This window comes from Diabrotica undecimpunctata, chromosome 3, assembly GCF_040954645.1.
Source record: "Diabrotica undecimpunctata isolate CICGRU chromosome 3, icDiaUnde3, whole genome shotgun sequence".
Lineage (NCBI taxonomy): Eukaryota > Metazoa > Arthropoda > Insecta > Coleoptera > Chrysomelidae > Diabrotica > Diabrotica undecimpunctata.
In genome coordinates, this window is record NC_092805.1 from 79,904,269 (window position 1) to 79,922,210 (window position 17,942).

The 17,942-nt window shown below is 31.4% G+C and overlaps 1 protein-coding gene across 1 annotated transcript in view; it reads left to right on the forward strand.

The window, feature by feature from the left end:
• LOC140436945 (pickpocket protein 28-like) overlaps positions 1 to 15,636 on the forward strand; it is a 144,078-nt gene extending 128,442 nt beyond the window's left edge. The window contains exons 7-9 of the mRNA XM_072526126.1: positions 7,278 to 7,337; positions 8,498 to 8,687; positions 14,497 to 15,636. Coding sequence (XP_072382227.1) covers positions 7,278 to 7,337; positions 8,498 to 8,687; positions 14,497 to 14,731 — 485 coding nt within the window. The 3' untranslated portion in view covers positions 14,732 to 15,636. The remainder of the gene's footprint in view (positions 1 to 7,277; positions 7,338 to 8,497; positions 8,688 to 14,496) is intronic.
• The last annotated feature ends 2,306 nt before the right edge of the window (positions 15,637 to 17,942 follow it).

Consider the following 17,942-nt stretch of genomic DNA (forward strand, 5'->3'; position numbering starts at 1 on the left):
TTGCTAAAATATATTTTAAAAGGATTTTCTTTGGAGAGCAGTATTTCTTTAGTTTGAAGCCAGTTAATCGAGTTCCCATTTATATCTTTCTTTCTATTTACGATATTTTTTAAAATATTCCCAACTCCTTTAAACTCTTCTTTTTGTACCATTTGAACCGTTAATTTGTTTCGTTTTCGGCAACTTTTCATAACGTTTATATAATCGTCTGGAGTGTACAACCGATTTTGGAACTTTAGTGCTGATTCTATGTCCCCAAATTCGGAGTCATTGGGCATAAAACTGTGTCCTGATACTAGAAAGCGCATCGTTATTTTTTTTAAAGAAGGTATAAGCTCAAGCACAGATTTTAAGAGCATCACAATTTTAATATTGCGGTTTTGTCCTCCGCAACTGTAAGACCATAATATCAATTCAGTTATTTGAGGTGTTAAGTTCTCTTGCAAATATTTTAGTAAAACTGAACCTACTTCCTGTGCTTCTTTTCCTGCTGTGCCTTCGACCCAAACATAGCAATATCCTCGCCCAGTTTTTCCTGAATGTATACCGCAGTTATAAAGCCACAACTGCCTTTTGTAAAATACAATGTTCGTTGGAATGCGTGGTAGTGGTAGGGTTTTTTCCAAATCAAATGTCAGTACCTCCACATTTTCTTCATTTTTAGCTTTTTGGAGATCTGAATTCATGAGATTTCTAGCCGCTTTTGCTTCATCTTGATGAGTATCTCTCAGTCTCTCAAACTGTTTTTTCTCTTGCTCAGATGTAGAACTTTGAATTTTAACTGCAAAATTATCGCATTTATTGCATGTGTCCTTTTTCAATCGTTCTCATTGCAAATTAAAATTGTCATAAAATACGCGTTTCTAGGAAGAAAAATAAACACTATCTTGATGTTCTTTTTTTTATAAGTTAAACATTTTGTCTAATGTTACATCACTATTTAAAAAAAGGCGTTCACTTTGATTTATACAATAATGTGACTTATACTTTGGAAATTTGCTTATGTGGTCAATAATTTTTTGTCTACGATCTTCAGGCATTTTTCGATGGATAGCTGTCTTTTCTCCTCTGCGATCTTTAATGACATTTGTTGAAGTAACTTTTTTTAAGTACCGGTCTACTCTTGCCGAGGATATTCTCAAAGTTTGAATATACATTTTTGAGCATACTTCTCTACCAGCTAGGTGGTATATCCTTGTGTGGGTTCTTTTAGATGTTAGTTTAGCTGTTTTTCTTTTTATAGGCACAACAAAGACGGAAGAAGATATATAGAGGCATTTAGCTTAATAGTTATTAAGTGCCCAAAATTTGTTGAATTCTTGTTGCCTTTCTTCCAAACTTATTTTGTCGTAACATTTATCTTTGCAGCGATAATCTCTAAACTGTCTAGCTTCTACCGATTTGCCCTTTTGACTTACATACGGCTTATTGGTTCGCATAAAACTTTTCGAGATTGCCGGGATTGATTTTCTACTCGTCTCTTGCGACCTTTTCTTGGTCTTCCTTGTTTATATGTCTCCATGATTTCTGTTTCTAATATATTTTCTTTATTTTCATTTCCTTGCTCTGTAGCAGCTTCTGTATGACTTCCATTAGATTCTTCGGAGGATTCTTCATTATTTGCGTGTGTTGTTAAATGATTGTAGTTTTCTAAGCCAAAGGCTTCCTCGTTTGTTTCTTGCACTTGTTGTGTACTACTTTTTACGTTTTGTTGGAAGTTTAGCTGAAAATTTTCGGCTGTAACTTGCTCGGATCTAGTAACGTTTGTGTTGTTTTTCATATCAACACTCAATCTTCTATTTCCATGCAATAAATCAAAAGAATGCTTACTCGTTGAATGGTTTGAGACATATAGGCTAGTGCAGGGAATACTCACATTAGAATAGGATATATCCAATAATACTGAGTCCTCAGGTAATTTCTCCTCTCCCATAGAACTGAATTCATTAGGGCAGGTACTTTCATTATTTAATGTCGAGTTTATTGATGCGTTCATTAGAAACTCACTTGCCTCGTATACTTTTTGCACCTAAAAAAGTACCTAGTTAAGTAAAGTTACAGTAGTTTAAAACACAAGTCATGAGAAATCTTGTGTTAAGCGAAAATATTTCAGTAAATGACATTCATATCGAAAAAAACACTTCTTATAAGTACTTGGGGCATGAGATACGCATAGGAAGAGATAATCAAACGTGCGAAATAAGCCGTAGCATATGACTCAGTTGGGTGGCATTCGGCAAACTGAGATATGTCCTTAATGTCTCAAAATAAAAGCCTAAAATCAGTGCGTCTTGCCAGTACTTACATGTGGTTGATATAGTGCAGAAATTCTAACAGTAACCTATAAAAGTAGTAATAAAATTTGTGTTACACAAAGAGTCATGGAACTCTCGACGTTAGGCATTTCTCGTAGGGATCGGATTACGAACAAGGAAATAAGACGGAGAGCAGGAGTACAAGATGCCATAGAAATAATTATGACCCTCAAGATGGTCTGATGACATAAAACGGATCGACAAAAATTGGATGCAAACACCACAAAACAGAAATACATGGAGAAGACTGAGGAAGACCTACATCCAGCAGTGGATAGATAGTGAATAGATAATGCTACAGCAGTAGAATAGATAATGAAAGTTTACAAGGTAGTAAAAAAGGTACTTTAAATGGACTCACTGTACTTAAATGTAATTATATATAATACATACCTCCGGCTCCGGTAATAAATTTTCATTCTTTTCCAAGGAAAAAGAGACTGCACTTTTTTCTAAAGCTGTACATATAAATTTGTAACTTCTAGAACTTTTCTTCATAAGGCTTGGATTATTCATTTTGATAGATTAAAAAAGTAGATCTAAGCTAATTATTTTATTATGCACGTCGTGTAACCTGATAAGAAATGACAACACTCTGATCACTTGTTGGTTAACGACTGAGGTACAATGATACAATGATTCAACAGAGCGCGCATTTTGTTTTAAAATAACGAATTACCTGACAAAGAATGTCTTTTAATTCGATATCTTGAACGTTAGATAATATGTTGTGTTTTGTAATAAAGAACTAACCGACTGTTCATGGCGCTTGATTCGTTATTACATTTAAAAGATACGGATTTTTGTTTATGTCAATGGATTATATACCATTATTGGCGCTTGATTTGATATTACAATTTTTGTTGTAAGTGTTTTTAATTCTGTAAAATCAACTTGGCGTTTAATTCGATATTACAAATCCTATTGTGTGATTTTTTTTAATAAAATAAAAAATGTCGCTTAATAAATGCGTTCAAAAACCGCTTTTTTGAATTTTTTTTTCACCAAACCTATTTTTATACATAGATTTGCACCCTAGCTGCAAGATGGCACTATTATCTCGATTTTGAATTTTTGGCGGTTAATCCGTTATTACATAACGCGGTCCTATTAACGTAAAAAAATTAATAAAACATTATTATAACAAGCATTTCTTATTTTGAAATATCAGATTAAGCGCCAAATATGTCTCTTAATCCGATATTCGGATCTTAACTCATGCATATCTTAAAAAATCATTAACGAATTAAGCGACATTTGATCGAATAACTTTTAAAATATAAACTATTTTTAAAAAATTTAAAAAGCATGTGAAAGTAAATTTATATTTGCATTAATCTATAAAATATGAAATATATCATTACTATATTTTAGAAATATCACCAAAAACAAAATTAAAATCTTTAAACCCATTTATCCCAAAACTACATTTTGGCGCTTAATCCGCTATTACATAATGCGGTCCAATTAATAGCCTAGAATATGAAACATATGAAATTGAATCTAATGAAATGTTTTTAGCAAAATATGGTGGAATATATAGTAATCATACCTCTATATATACAGATGGATCTATCGACCCACAAACAAACCAATCTGGATTTGGAATTTATATACCACAGATTAATTACAAATTTTCATCAAGGCTTCATAATTACACACAAATCTGTACAACTGAAATGATAGCTATATATAAAGCTATCTCTGTGTGCATTGAGAAGGGGATCATGAAAGCAGTTATTTTTGCGGATTCAAAAAGTGCTTTATCCAAAATTTCCAGTCTCAAATGGGATCAAATGGATTACGTAACCATAATGACCAAAAAACTATTGGTAGAAGCTAATAATATGGGATTCTCGATAGGAATAGAATGGGTACCTGGACATCAGGGGATTAAAGGTAATGAGGTAGCTGATAGGCTGGCGAATATTGGGAGATAAATAAAAGTACCAAATGATATAAAAAATGTTAGTACAGATATCTTTTGCGTTACAAAAAAAAGACATTTTAACACAATTCTACAATGAATGCCATTCCCAAATTAAAGATAAAGATCCAAACTATTGCAGATGGCAGTGTGATTTCAAATGTGGGTATATGAGCAGAAATACCATAAAAAATATTAATCGGTTACGTAGTGGACATTGCAAAACTCCTTGCTATCTCTACAAAATAGGTAAAACAGAAACACCGATATGTAAATGTGGAACCATTGGAACAGTGATCCATATCTTCTTTGAATGTCCCATAAACAAACACAAAAATATGGATCTGTATTTAGAACTAATAAAAGCAGGCATAGAGAGTCCAATATCTTTACATAGTATTCTATATAAACCCTCTGACAAAGTTATAAAAATAATTATTAAATTCATCAAATTTTTTCAAATCGATCTATAAAAAAAAATTTTTTTTTATACTTGTCAAAATAACAAAATAAATCTAGAAAATACTGAAAATATCCTAACATACAAAAATGTACGTCCTTAAAATCCTTAATCCTAACCGAAGGTAGCATTACCCATAAACCTAATGTGACAATGTTTGGAAGCTACCCCCAAACGAGAAAAGTCTAATCTAACCTTAAATGAAGAAGATAAACAAATGGAAAAGCTGATCTTTCAGTATCACCCAGTTGTCAATTAGCAGTAAACAGTAACCTTAAATGAAGAAGATAAACAAAATGGAAAAGCTGATCTTTCAGTATCACCCAGTTGTCAATTAGCAGTAAAGTAAACAGAAGTAGAAATTTATCCCTGGTTGTGCATTGCCTAGAGCAAGACGAGCATCACCTTACATGTACTGGGTAAATGATTATATAATCGAAACCCAAAAAACAAACGAAGAAGAAGAAATTGTCTTAAGCACGTTCGTTACATCTATACGATAAAAAATTGAAATTATTTCAAATGTAAAAATAAAAATAACAATAAAAGAAACGTTAGAAGAATGATATTTCTTTGATGAATTATTAAGGTTAGTTGTTATTAAGATGAATGTTGGCTATTTTGAATATTTATAAATTTTGTTCAATATATTACAATATATGTTACTTAACTGTCCAGTGTCCGTTTTATAATTTAAAGTGTTTTTATTTTTGTTAATGTAATACATCTCAAGAAATAATCTACTTTTGTAGTTATCAGTCTGTGCCAAAATGTGAGCTTTGTTATAGTCTAGCATATGACCAGTGTTTTCATAGTGCTCAACCACTGCGCAAATATTTTTTCCCAAGCGGCAATCACTTTTATGTTGTGTGATGCGTTGTTTTAGCCATTGTGATGTTTGACCAATGTAGCTATTTTGACATCCTAAACACGGTATTTCATAAACGACATTACTTTTATATAAGGTTGGTACTGGATCTTTCATTTTTGAAAATAGTTGTTTGCTGTTCATGGTATTATATTTAGCTATACTAATATTAGGAACATTTTTGAATATGGATATGACAGAATGAGTTAGACCATTAATAAAGAGGAGTTTTTTATATTTAATTGATTTGTTGTTAGAATCATGGACGGGACCGTCATAGAAATTAGTGCTGTAAATCAGTTTTTTTAAAATTTGTTTAGGATATCCGTTATTACGAAAAATTTTGTATATTATGTCCAGATTTTTTTGTAAAAAGTTGTCATTAACAATGGACATTATCCTGTTTTTCATACCTAGTACGCTATTATATTTTTGACGGGTGGTATGGTTTGAATAGTATCTTATATACCTACCTGATGCTGTCTTAACTTAAAATTTCTCTAGATGTGGATTCTTTTAAGTTTCGTGGGATAAGAAGGCTTTCTCTTTAAAATTTTTAATTTCTCACTGTTAAAATTAGCAGTGTAAGTGCTTCTCATTTCATTTTTAGATGTTTTATTTCTTTAATTTTTCACTTTGAACTTTATTCTAAAATCCATACTAGCTGTTTATATTGTCCAATGACATAAACCTGTCACTGGGTTCCGTAATCATCCAGTCAAAAATGATAAAAATGGCTAGTAAACCATGGCTAGTTGGTACACATTTTCAGCACTTATCAGAGCTTCATCGCTACAAGATCATCAGGGATTTTTTTTCTGAAAACTCAGAGGGTGGATCATTCATGCTTACCAACAAAATGCCCCAAGATTGCGCAAATTTTTTGCAAGACTTCAAGAACGTTAAAAGACGTTGACATTTTCGAGCAGCCAAATCTACTGTTAGATCTTTTCTTAGCAAAACCTCATTGGCATGACTGATGTTTTCGAACAAAGCATACCAAAAATACAACAGTCGGACAATACCACCCCACAAACCAAAAGGAGTAAAGTAGTAGAATATAGGCTCTGTTTTGTTAATAATTATTTTGGTATATATCTTGTTGTGTCTCGTAATATTGTTTTCGTTGTTCTTCTGGCAGTAGACTTATCTTATTATAGTAGACTTTTTACTGTTTTATTTTTATAGGATTTTTATAGAATCTTTAGCTAATTTCCGCACATTTGATCTTCCATGTTCTGTTTTTATCTTTTTTGCTATGTATTTATATTGATTATAGTATTTTAGATACCTAGTTGGATTAATTCGTCCGTCCACCAAATTGGTGGATTTTGTGTTTTAAAATTTGGTACATTCTGCTGTGCCGTTAACATCTGCGTTTTATTTTTGGGCTCAACGTAGTTTAGCATAAACCAATTTAATAATTAAAAAAAAAAAGATTGTAGATAATAAGTGTCAAATAACATAAATGAAAATGATATAAAAATATATTTTTTACGTAAAAATAATGCGAGATAATCTATTAAAGTTTGGATATGAACTATTTATTTGACATAAAAATTGAAATTAATTGACCGTTTTACACAGAGGGCTGTGTAAAACAGCCAATTATGAATTACATAATTTTTATAAATAATAGAATATGAATATGTATATATACATAATCTTCCATACCATTATTACATACATTTATATTCTTTGTTATAGGAGACAACAACACTGCCATCTGCGGAAATGGAAATATTAAGTGTATGCAAAAAGCTGAAAGTAAGTTGAATTCAGTATATTTATATCAATATCTCATATTATCATTTTGATTATAATAAAAAAAAAATAAAAAAAATCGGTTGCCTGTAAAGTCGGTTTTACGGGCGAAGATTTTACGTGACAACGTCTTTTTCTCGGTAGAATATTTATTGATATGAATATTATTAAATTGCACAATAGGAACAAGGAATTGAATGAAAATAAGAATTGCACAAATTTTAACTATAGAAATATATTTTGTTTACTAAAACATTGTACATGTAAACTTAAACTTAACTAATTTCTATTTGAGTGATTTTGCTGAGGATAGGACGATGATAGGAGAAATAGCATCGCACCAGCGGACCGATCATGTTTGAGTGGGAGAGAGACGCAAGGCATTCGCCGGTCCGGCGGGCCTCTCTCTCGTTCGGTGACTCATCGTAACAGACGTGAGCGGGCGTTACACTTTTTCATGAGTGACTCCGAGCCACAACCTAATTTAAGACGTTGTCACGTCAAAAAACCAGCACCAATGGACATAATAGTCCAGTCAATGCAATGATTTTTACCAAAATTTGGGCTATAAGTCCTACTTACTCTCAACTTTAAAGCTGACCTTGTGCTGTAGGGTGCTAATTTTAAGCATTTTTTGTCCTATAATTTTTTTTTCTAAAAGGCGATATTTTTCGACTTCAAACGGTTCTTTGCAAATTATTTAAAAATGTATTTTATTTAAAGCATCATGCTTAAAAAAAATGTATGGGAATTTTTTGTAAAAATACAAAAAGTCCTCCTCTTACTTCAAACTTAACATTTTTCAAAACTAAGCGTTATCAACAGCCAAACATCCAGAGCATACCACAAGTACAATAATAAAGCGAATTGTAAAGGGATAATGTTTATGTTTAATTGGGGAGGTAATTAGGGGGGTAATTTTCACGTTTTTTGTCGCTAAAAACAGCTACAGACAGATCTTATTTTTGTCATAACTCCCTTATGTGCATTAGTGCTACAGTACGAAAAAGGTTCTATGAGTTAGAGTTAAAGCACCCGACAGAACGGGCTTAAATTTGAAGTAGAGAGTAAGTAGAACCTATAGCCAAATTTTGGTAAAAATCGATGCAGCTCAAATAATTGCATGGAAACATGTTTTTAATTCTTTTTTAATTTCAATTTAGAATTGCAAAGAGAAGCAGAACTAGATTATATCCTTGGTATGGAGCCAGAAAAAGGATGCAATTGTATGCCGCTTTGTACACAACTTTCATACGATGCGGAAACTTCTCGAGCATCTTGGAAATGGAGGAAACAATTTGCTGCAGAGAGAATCGAAGAACGATTTAGTGCTAAAGGATTTGTAAACTCTCAGTAAGTATTTCAATTTTTTTAAGGTAATATTAGTATATTAGTGTTGGCTTTATAAATTTGTAGTATTTAGTTAAAAATGCGACAAGTGTACTTACGAATATATTTTATTCTATACCATTTAATAAATAAGGAAAATGCAGTTTCGTTGTATCAATTCATTTTGACTGAATTTTGAACAAAGTTCTTGCTATCACGTCAACTTTTTAAGGCATACGATATCGCCTAACTTTATCCGAAATGTCACACAAAATGACTATAAGCAGAACATAAACAAATATAGTATTCAAAAACAATAGTTTTTACTTACGAAAAGTTATGTGTATATGTAGCTACTGCACATGAACAATGAACCTGAACCAATGAACATGAACAATGAACCATAAATATTAACATCAAGGTAAAACATTTTGCTCAGCATCTGTTTCTAGCTAGAGTATTTATGTTTTGAAGGAAAAATCCGTATCATATTAGATTACGTCGACTGTGATGCCGTACCTTCCTGACCTTCAAATCTTGGTAGAATCGCAAGACGGCTATATACAGTATGGAATTTGGTGCTCATATTTTAACTAAGCATCTATTATATCCCTAAGAGTTACTGATTAATTTTGTTTTACAAAGAAAGTTCACATAGTTTTTGCAATTAGGAATTAGAAAATTGAAGACATATTTTTAATAAAAAGTTTAATACAGCAGCCTATATATTTTTTCTACTAGTACTTTCATAATTTCACAGTGTATAATGCTAAAAAAACAATAAGATAAGGAGTCACCAGCTTAAAAGACTACCACATTGTAAAAATGTGGTATATACAGGACGATCGACTTTATATACCATTTATATATTATAATGGTAAACCATTTTCGACTCACGATTAGTTTACCGTAAAATATATTTGCTATAAAATAATATTTTATCAAATTAAAATAATATACGACGACAATTCTGATAGGACTTTTATTGACTAAGCTAAACGTTTGTACAGAACTGAGTTTCGAATAATACTCTTAAAAATACATTACAAAACGTCTAACAGAAGCCCCTAGTGGAAGGGAGCGCGTTTCTAAAAACTATTAAATTATATATCATATTATAATGACAAACACCATTATATTTATTATTGTAGAAAATACTTAAACAATCCATAAGGAAACTAAATTCCCCTAGCTGGCTGTATACCATGTATCACAAAAAAGTTATTTAAAAATTTCTTTATAAAAGCTATACAGGGTGAGTCATGAGGAACTTTACATACTTCTACCATATGTAGAGTCCCTCAGGGAGCATATCATGTGGCCACTAAAAAATGTCAACTCCTCTTCTTTATTAATTAACAGGGTGATTTGTGTAATTGACCATTTATTTCATTTTACTGTAGTGTTTATACTGCTCATTTGATTTTTTTAATTTTTGCATGATACAGTACACTACTATCAAGCATTCGACTGGTATTAGCTAAACTAAAAAATTCCAGGACTGGCTTTGGAAAAATTAATTTAGGGATTCGTATTAAATATTACACCCTGTATAATTTTTTTTTAAAATGCAATAAGTGATTTTCAAACTACATAAATAGCCAATGAAAACGACATATGCGACAATGTTGTCGCACTTTTATTAAATTTTTAGTGAACGATCAAATCTTACCAAAAATAGAACAACCATAATGAAGTATCAAATTATAAGGTATTAATTTAAACAAATGTTATAAATTTTAAACATTTTAATTAAAATGAGTTCCTATAACATAATCTAATACGTAGAAAATTAACATCTTTACTGTCACTTTGTATTATCTCTACGATAGAATCAATTGTTTTTCAATTTTAAATTTTTACTCATAGATGGTATTGGGGCATTATTTTCGATAAATAATAAATTAAATTGATTAAAAAGTCAAACCTCTTGTATGTGTTAGTTTTTGTTGATTGTAAATGATTAAAATTTTATGTCAAATAATAATACATTGCATCAACTGTACTAAATAAAAATAAATCTAAAAAAGTTTAAAATGAAGGTTGGCGTTGACCGTTTGACGTTTCTTGATATTTTATACCCATTGTCATTATTGTCATTATCAATTGTTATTTATGTGTACAAGAATACATATTTCTTCTGTCATATCTACGTTAAGTACGTTGTGTTAGTTTTGGTAGAGCTTTTGTTACTTTCGTTCAAAATGCCACATCAGTTTTCGACCACAGAATATGCAGACATAATATTTGTTTATGGATTCTGTAATGGGAATGGTGGGGCTGCTAGTAGAGAATATCGCAGGAGATTTCCTAATCGTCGAACTCCCAGTCATCCAACATTTGGGTCAGTTTTTAATTATTTGCGAGAAAATGGCACTTTTCCTAGCGGAACAACAGAGCGACATGTAGATGAAGCGCAGGAAGATGACAGTATGGACGCCGTTACTATGAACCCTACAATAAGCACTAGACAAGTAAGTCGAGAACTCAATGTTACTCAATCAAAAGTAAGTAGAGTCTTACAAAAAAATAATCTATACCCATATCACATTCAAATGGTTCAGCGACTACATGCTGGAGATGAGATCAATAGGTTGGAATTTTGTAGATGGATTAACAATAATCGACCAACGCTATACAGGACACTATTTATAGATGAAGCCCAATTTACCAGTGACGGGATAAATAATTCACGAAATTCACATGTGTGGACAGAAGAAAATCCCCATGCTATTCGAGAACGTCGTTCTCAGTTAAGGTTTTCGGTTAACGTGTGGATTGGTGTCATAAATAACCAATTAGTAGGTCCTTACTTTTTTGATGGTCCTTTTACAAGGCAGGTCTATTTTAACTTTCTACAAAATATTTTGCCGAATTTGCTTGTCAACGCGAACGTTGCTATCCGAGGGATGTATTTTCAGCATGATGGGGCACCCCCACACTTTTTACTGGCAGTGAGACAACATCTCAATAATGTTTATGGCAACAGGTGGATAGGACGTGCAGGTCCTATTTCGTGGCCTTCAAGATCCCCTGATTTTAATCCCGTTGATTACCATATTTCGGGACGATTGAAGCAACTAGTTTACTCAGTGAATATTAATAACCGACAACAATTAATTGATAGAATTATACATTGTTGTAATACTATTAGAAACGATCCCCAGAGTATCCGTAATTCAATACGTCAATTAACAATTCGGCAACAAAAATGTGTACAGGCTGAAGGATTCCATTTCGAAAATCTATTTTGAATTATTTTTATTTTGTTACCATTATTGTATCTTTTCCAGTTCTAATTTATGGGTTTATCATAACTATGTACATATTTTTAGTTTTTTTTTAATTGTTCTTCGTTATTGTTAGTAATTACTATTTTTTGTTGTGCAGTGACTCAGTTTATCATTTCAATTAAAATGTTTAAAATTTATAACATTTGTTTAAATTAATACCTTATAATTTGATACTTCATTATGGTTGTTCTATTTTTGGTAAGATTTGATCGTTCACTAAAAATTTAATAAAAGTGCGACAACATTGTCGCATATGTCGTTTTCATTGGCTATTTATGTAGTTTGAAAATCACTTATTGCATTTTAAAAAAAATTTATACAGGGTGTAATATTTAATATGAATCCCTAAATTAATTTTTCCAAAGCCAGTCCTGGAATTTTTTAGTTTAGCTAATACCAGTCGAATACTTGATAGTAGTGTACTGTATCATGCAAAAATTAAAAAAATCAAATGAGCCGTATAAACACTACAGTAAAATGAAATAAATGGTCAATTACACAAATCACCTCAGGCCCACACCGCTCAGGCCACGTCATTTCAGACCACGTCAGCGCATACCGTTCCCTCGCATACAGCGAGTATAAAAGCAGCCACTGTCACCTCGAGGGACCAATTAAGGGTCTAACCACCTTCTGATATCCCCGGGTGCTCTGTAGAGGGCTTCGGAGTAAACGTCGAGAGCTCCTATACTTAAGACCATTTTCGGGTCTAGACTTAGGAAATATTTATCTTCGGTGTCTTGCCTTGAAAAAGGCAGGATATTTCTTACATGACAATTTCTTCGTCGAAATAAAAACACCAAGTTAAGTTGAAACAATTCTCAGCCACAGAGTATGGAAAATAATTGCAGGAAGCAGAGCCCCGAGAGCACTAAGCTCTCGGAGAGCCCGTGAGGGACTGACTTGTCTGACCTGAAAATTGACAATATTTATATGGGCTGTTCGAGCGATAAATAGGGATTTCCAGGTCAAGATCCAATGGGAAAATTCGAGGCGGGGCGATGCGCATCGAAATGCGTACTAGTCCACAGACTATGACATTCGATGACACCACACAGGGTAAGACCGGTTGTCACTCGACACTGATGTGTAGGCAGATTGAGACCTCAGTGCCGAGAGACAGTTCTTGCAATATAGAACACGATACTGGTGCGTCTCGAGTGAGGGGAGTAGGCAGATTGAAACCCCGAACTCGAACCGAACCGTATCACTCTTGATAATGGCTCCAAAAAGCTGCCGAAACGTCGAGTAATAAATTCTCAACGCGGTTCTTCCCGAGAACTAAGTAATTTTCATTCATCTGACCGCGGAAATTTATCCGAACATATATATATATATATATATACATATATATATATATATATATATATATATATATATATATATATATATATATATATATATATATATATTTATATATACATATATATACATATATATATATACATATATATATATATACACATATATATACATATATATATATATATATATATATATATATATATATATATATATATATATATATATATTAATTAAACACCCTATATTTGTAGTATAAAAGGGGTACAAAAGCAAGAACCTGTTGTAGGCATAATTTTTAATGATAGAATATAATATAATAATAATGATATAATATTTCGAAAACTTTTTATAATGAAAATAATAATTTCTGTATTTCATTTTTTTTGTATGTTGCTTTAAGGTATTTGCAAATAGTAAAGTTAATAAAAACAATAAATTTAAATCATGAAAGAACCGTTTTTAAACTGCAATTTAAAATATCTCCAAAACTTTTGAGTAAAGGCATAAGACAAATTTAACGACATTGTCTAAAGTTTATGATGGTATCATAAAATACAAAATGATGCATTTAAAAATACTGAGCCAATAATTATTAACTTTAATGTGTTTTGACTTAGACATTAATGTCTTACAGTCTTAATGTCTTTGTCTATGAGTGTTAGAAAAATTAATTATTATTCTTTATGAATTTTGACATTCATTTAAAACAATGGTTATAACAGGCCGTTTCTTTTGTACACTTTTCAATTATACGGGCATTGAGCTTGTTAAGATTTTCATTCAAATTTGATTACAACTTTTTAAATACCCTATATAACACAACACAACTTACTATTCGTCTAACGTGGAAGTGTAGCAAATTTTAAATTTAAAATTAAATATAGGATGTTTCATTTAAAACACATCAATGATGTGGCACAGTGTTGTGAAAGATTATGTATATTTGTAAATAATTTTAAAATGTAATGTTACTTTTGTTATTAACGGTTTTTGGTATCTTGTTTAACAACCAACTTTAACACAAAAATTGATTACCTTGTTAATAGAAAATATCTTGGTATGGGTTTAATAAGTTTTGGCGACCGACCTCGTCAAATATGACATTATTTTTCGCTGCTTAGAAAAATTGATGTGGTTTATGTTTAACTAAAATAAAAATAAAAAATAATTTTGTAGAATTATAATATATTTATAATCCAGTATTTATTTAATATTTTTTCACTTGATTGTTACAGGCATTTCTCTAGACTGACGATATACTTTAAATCTGACCAGTTCATCCCAAGCCAACGAAACGAGCTCTACGGGTTCTTCGATTTTTTGTCGAACTTCGGGGGACTGCTAGGTCTGTTCACAGGATTCTCATTACTCTCGGCAGTCGAAGTAGTATACTTCATTAGCGTTCGACTGTGGTACAATTACAAAATGTACGGTGATTATTCTGGACCACCACCAAGAACCGAAATTTAAATGAATATGATTTATATGGACTCAGCAAATGTATCCAAACTATATTCGCACAACAAATTTCCAATTGTTTTTGGGTTCACCACTACCCAACCACTAAATTTGCACCACTAAATTCAATTTATATCAACGATTTAAACTGTTGTATAATTAATAAATGATTCCCATGCATTATCCATACATTCTTTATTATAGCTGGGAATTTGTTGTGTGTATTGTGAAGCCATATCCACAATGGACTTATGCAATAGTTAGAAACATTAGATTCGAAACGCAAGCACAATTTTTTTAAAACTAACAACACAGAAAAACCAATTTTGTGTATATAAGTAAAAAAAACTAAATTTAAAAACAAAGTCGAAAGAAAAGGTGGTATATCTCAGGGAACTTTACGAATCATAATCTATATACTTAAACTCATCGAAATTAACTACAAAAATTAACATTAGTCAGTAACAGAGAACTTCTGCTACTACTCTCCGTTGAAGATAAAGCGAACTAGAAATTTTATATACAATATGAAAAAAGCAATTTTTTAAGAAAAATATAATGTTTCATTCTCGTAATCCTCACTTTGAATATTAACGGAAGAAACGAGGTGTGAACTATTTGTTGGCAAACATTCAATTACTTGTAAAAATTATTGAAATGCAAGCCCTTAGTGAAAGTACGCCCAATGTGGTTACGGCTTCTAGGTTTAGATATAACAGAAAATACCTATTTTTTAAAAAATATTAGATTCATGTTTATAATCTAAAAAATGGCAGTTACTTTAAAGCTACCTCTACGGACAGTGATAACTTGTAGCTTTTATTTAATTATATTTACACTGTGTTAATACCAATAAAACATTCTGAGGTTATGACATGTTATATTTATTGTTACTAATAAAATGAATAATTAGTTTCATAAAATTTTGTTTAATTATCCCTGTTTATCGTGATGTGATCATAACATTTAAAAAATGTTGTCAATTTTAAAACTAGTAAACTATTAAAACATTAAACCACAAAATAAATTTGGGTTTGGCAACACAATTGCACAGTTTTTATGACAGAAGATTATGGCAGTCCTTACTGACTGTTCAAAACAGAAAAATTTGATACTATCTTTTTGTGACATGTTAGTTAGACATGTGGTTCGAAATCAAAACGGCAAATCAAATGTAATTCTCATTACAATTAATTATTTAATCCCCCATAAAATAAGGCTTTAAGTTAGAATTGCACCACTCGGTGGCGCAGAACATGAGTATTTTATCATACAAAAATAGAAAAATATTATTAAGCTCATACATTTATTATATACCCAAATAAATATGTCATTAATATAGTCTCTTCGCATTAGATAGCATAATTTTTATTATTCTCACTACATTCGCCACAAAGTTTATCTATCGCTACTTCTATTATCATATTGAGTTTCCCAAATTTTTCTTTATATGCTTACGTTAAAATCTTTATAATGATTTCTTTATACTAAATCATTTAGTAGATTAAATCACCTAATAGCTTTAAGTTTAACCCGGCGACTGTGTGATGACACTTTCTGATAGTAGCTGTGTGTTGGGGTAATATTCACCCCATTTTTTTATTTATAAAATAGAGAAAATATTTTATTTTTACATGCAACTTTAGGATTTTAAATCATGGATATATTGTTATATATCCTTTTTCAAATGTATATCAAAAAGATACTAAAATTTAGTTTATTAACCAAAATTTTTGTTACCAACAGAGATAGAGATATTATAGAATAAAAAAATACAAAATTTAGAAAAAGCAACCAAGAACTTTTGTTTAAATAGCATAATTAATAAAAATATACACAATGTTCAAGATAAAGAAAACTGTCACATTTCACACATTTCTTTTGACACTTTCTGTCCTTTTCACGGGGACACACTTTACATCTGGATGTTGTTCCTTGTTTCTTGTTGGGAGGTCCTTGAGTGTCCCCTCCACTGACATTTTATTTTAAAATCCACAAGGAAAATAATTCCTGTAGCTGGCTGTATACCACTTATAACAAAAAGAGGTTAGTCTTTGTATGTGGGTATATTTTATTAGATGACTAGAATAAAATATACCCACATACAAAGACTAACCTCTTTTTTTTTTTATTTTTATTTTTTTTTTATTTTATTTTAGTTTCGTCTTTATGTCTGATGATATTCTTTGATTGTTACTTCGTATTTCAATATATGGTTTAATTAGTGCCGAACCAAGTTCTTTTAAATAAAATCTGCGTTGGCTTGTTATGTTAATAAATAACATAAATATGTATTCCTGCATTATTAAGCAGTGAAAAAAAAAAGCCCAGGAGGCTTTACACATGGAAGTCGCCTTTAGACGGACATCAGGGCATTATAAGGAACCAAATAGATTATGTGACAATTAATAGAAGGTACAGGAATGCTATTACTAAGGTATCTGCATTACCTGGAGCAGACATAGGATCTGACCACAATCCCTTAGTAGCAAATATCAAACTGAGGCTCGCTACAGCTAAAAGAAAACACCAGAAGGCATCAGTAAACATTAGAAAACTCAAAAACAATGAAACAAATGAAGCGTACACAGAGGAAATAAACAATAGGTTCTCTAATATGGCAACTGAAAATGATGTTGAAAAGTCATGGACCACCATAAAAGAATCATTTGATGAGTTGAACAACACTTTTCTACTCGAGAGTAAAACAACTACCAAGAATGAGTGGATGACAGAAGAAATATTAGAGATGATGGAACAACGCAGGCAGTGTAAGATCAGGCAGGACGAAGTAGGGTACCGAAATATACACAGTCAAATTCGTAAAGAAATTATAGCGGCGAAGGAGATCTGGATGACTACACTTTGCGCCGAGGCTGAAAGCCTATATAAACTCGGCGACAGCTTCAATCTTCACAAGAAAATTAAGGAAATTGCTGGTGTCTTCAAGAAAAAACAAGTCACTGGTATACATAATGACCAAAATGAATTAATAACGGACCCTAGCGATATACTTAATACTTGGAAAATGTACACAGCCAATTTGTTCAATGATGACAGAACACAAAAACCACCACAACTGGGAGACCATTTGTATGGCCCAAGTATTTTGAAAGCTGAAATTGTACACGCTATCAAACTATTAAAAAGTAACAAAACCCTAGGACCAGATGATATGTACGCAGAAACAATCAAGTTACTTAATGAAGAAAACCTAGACATT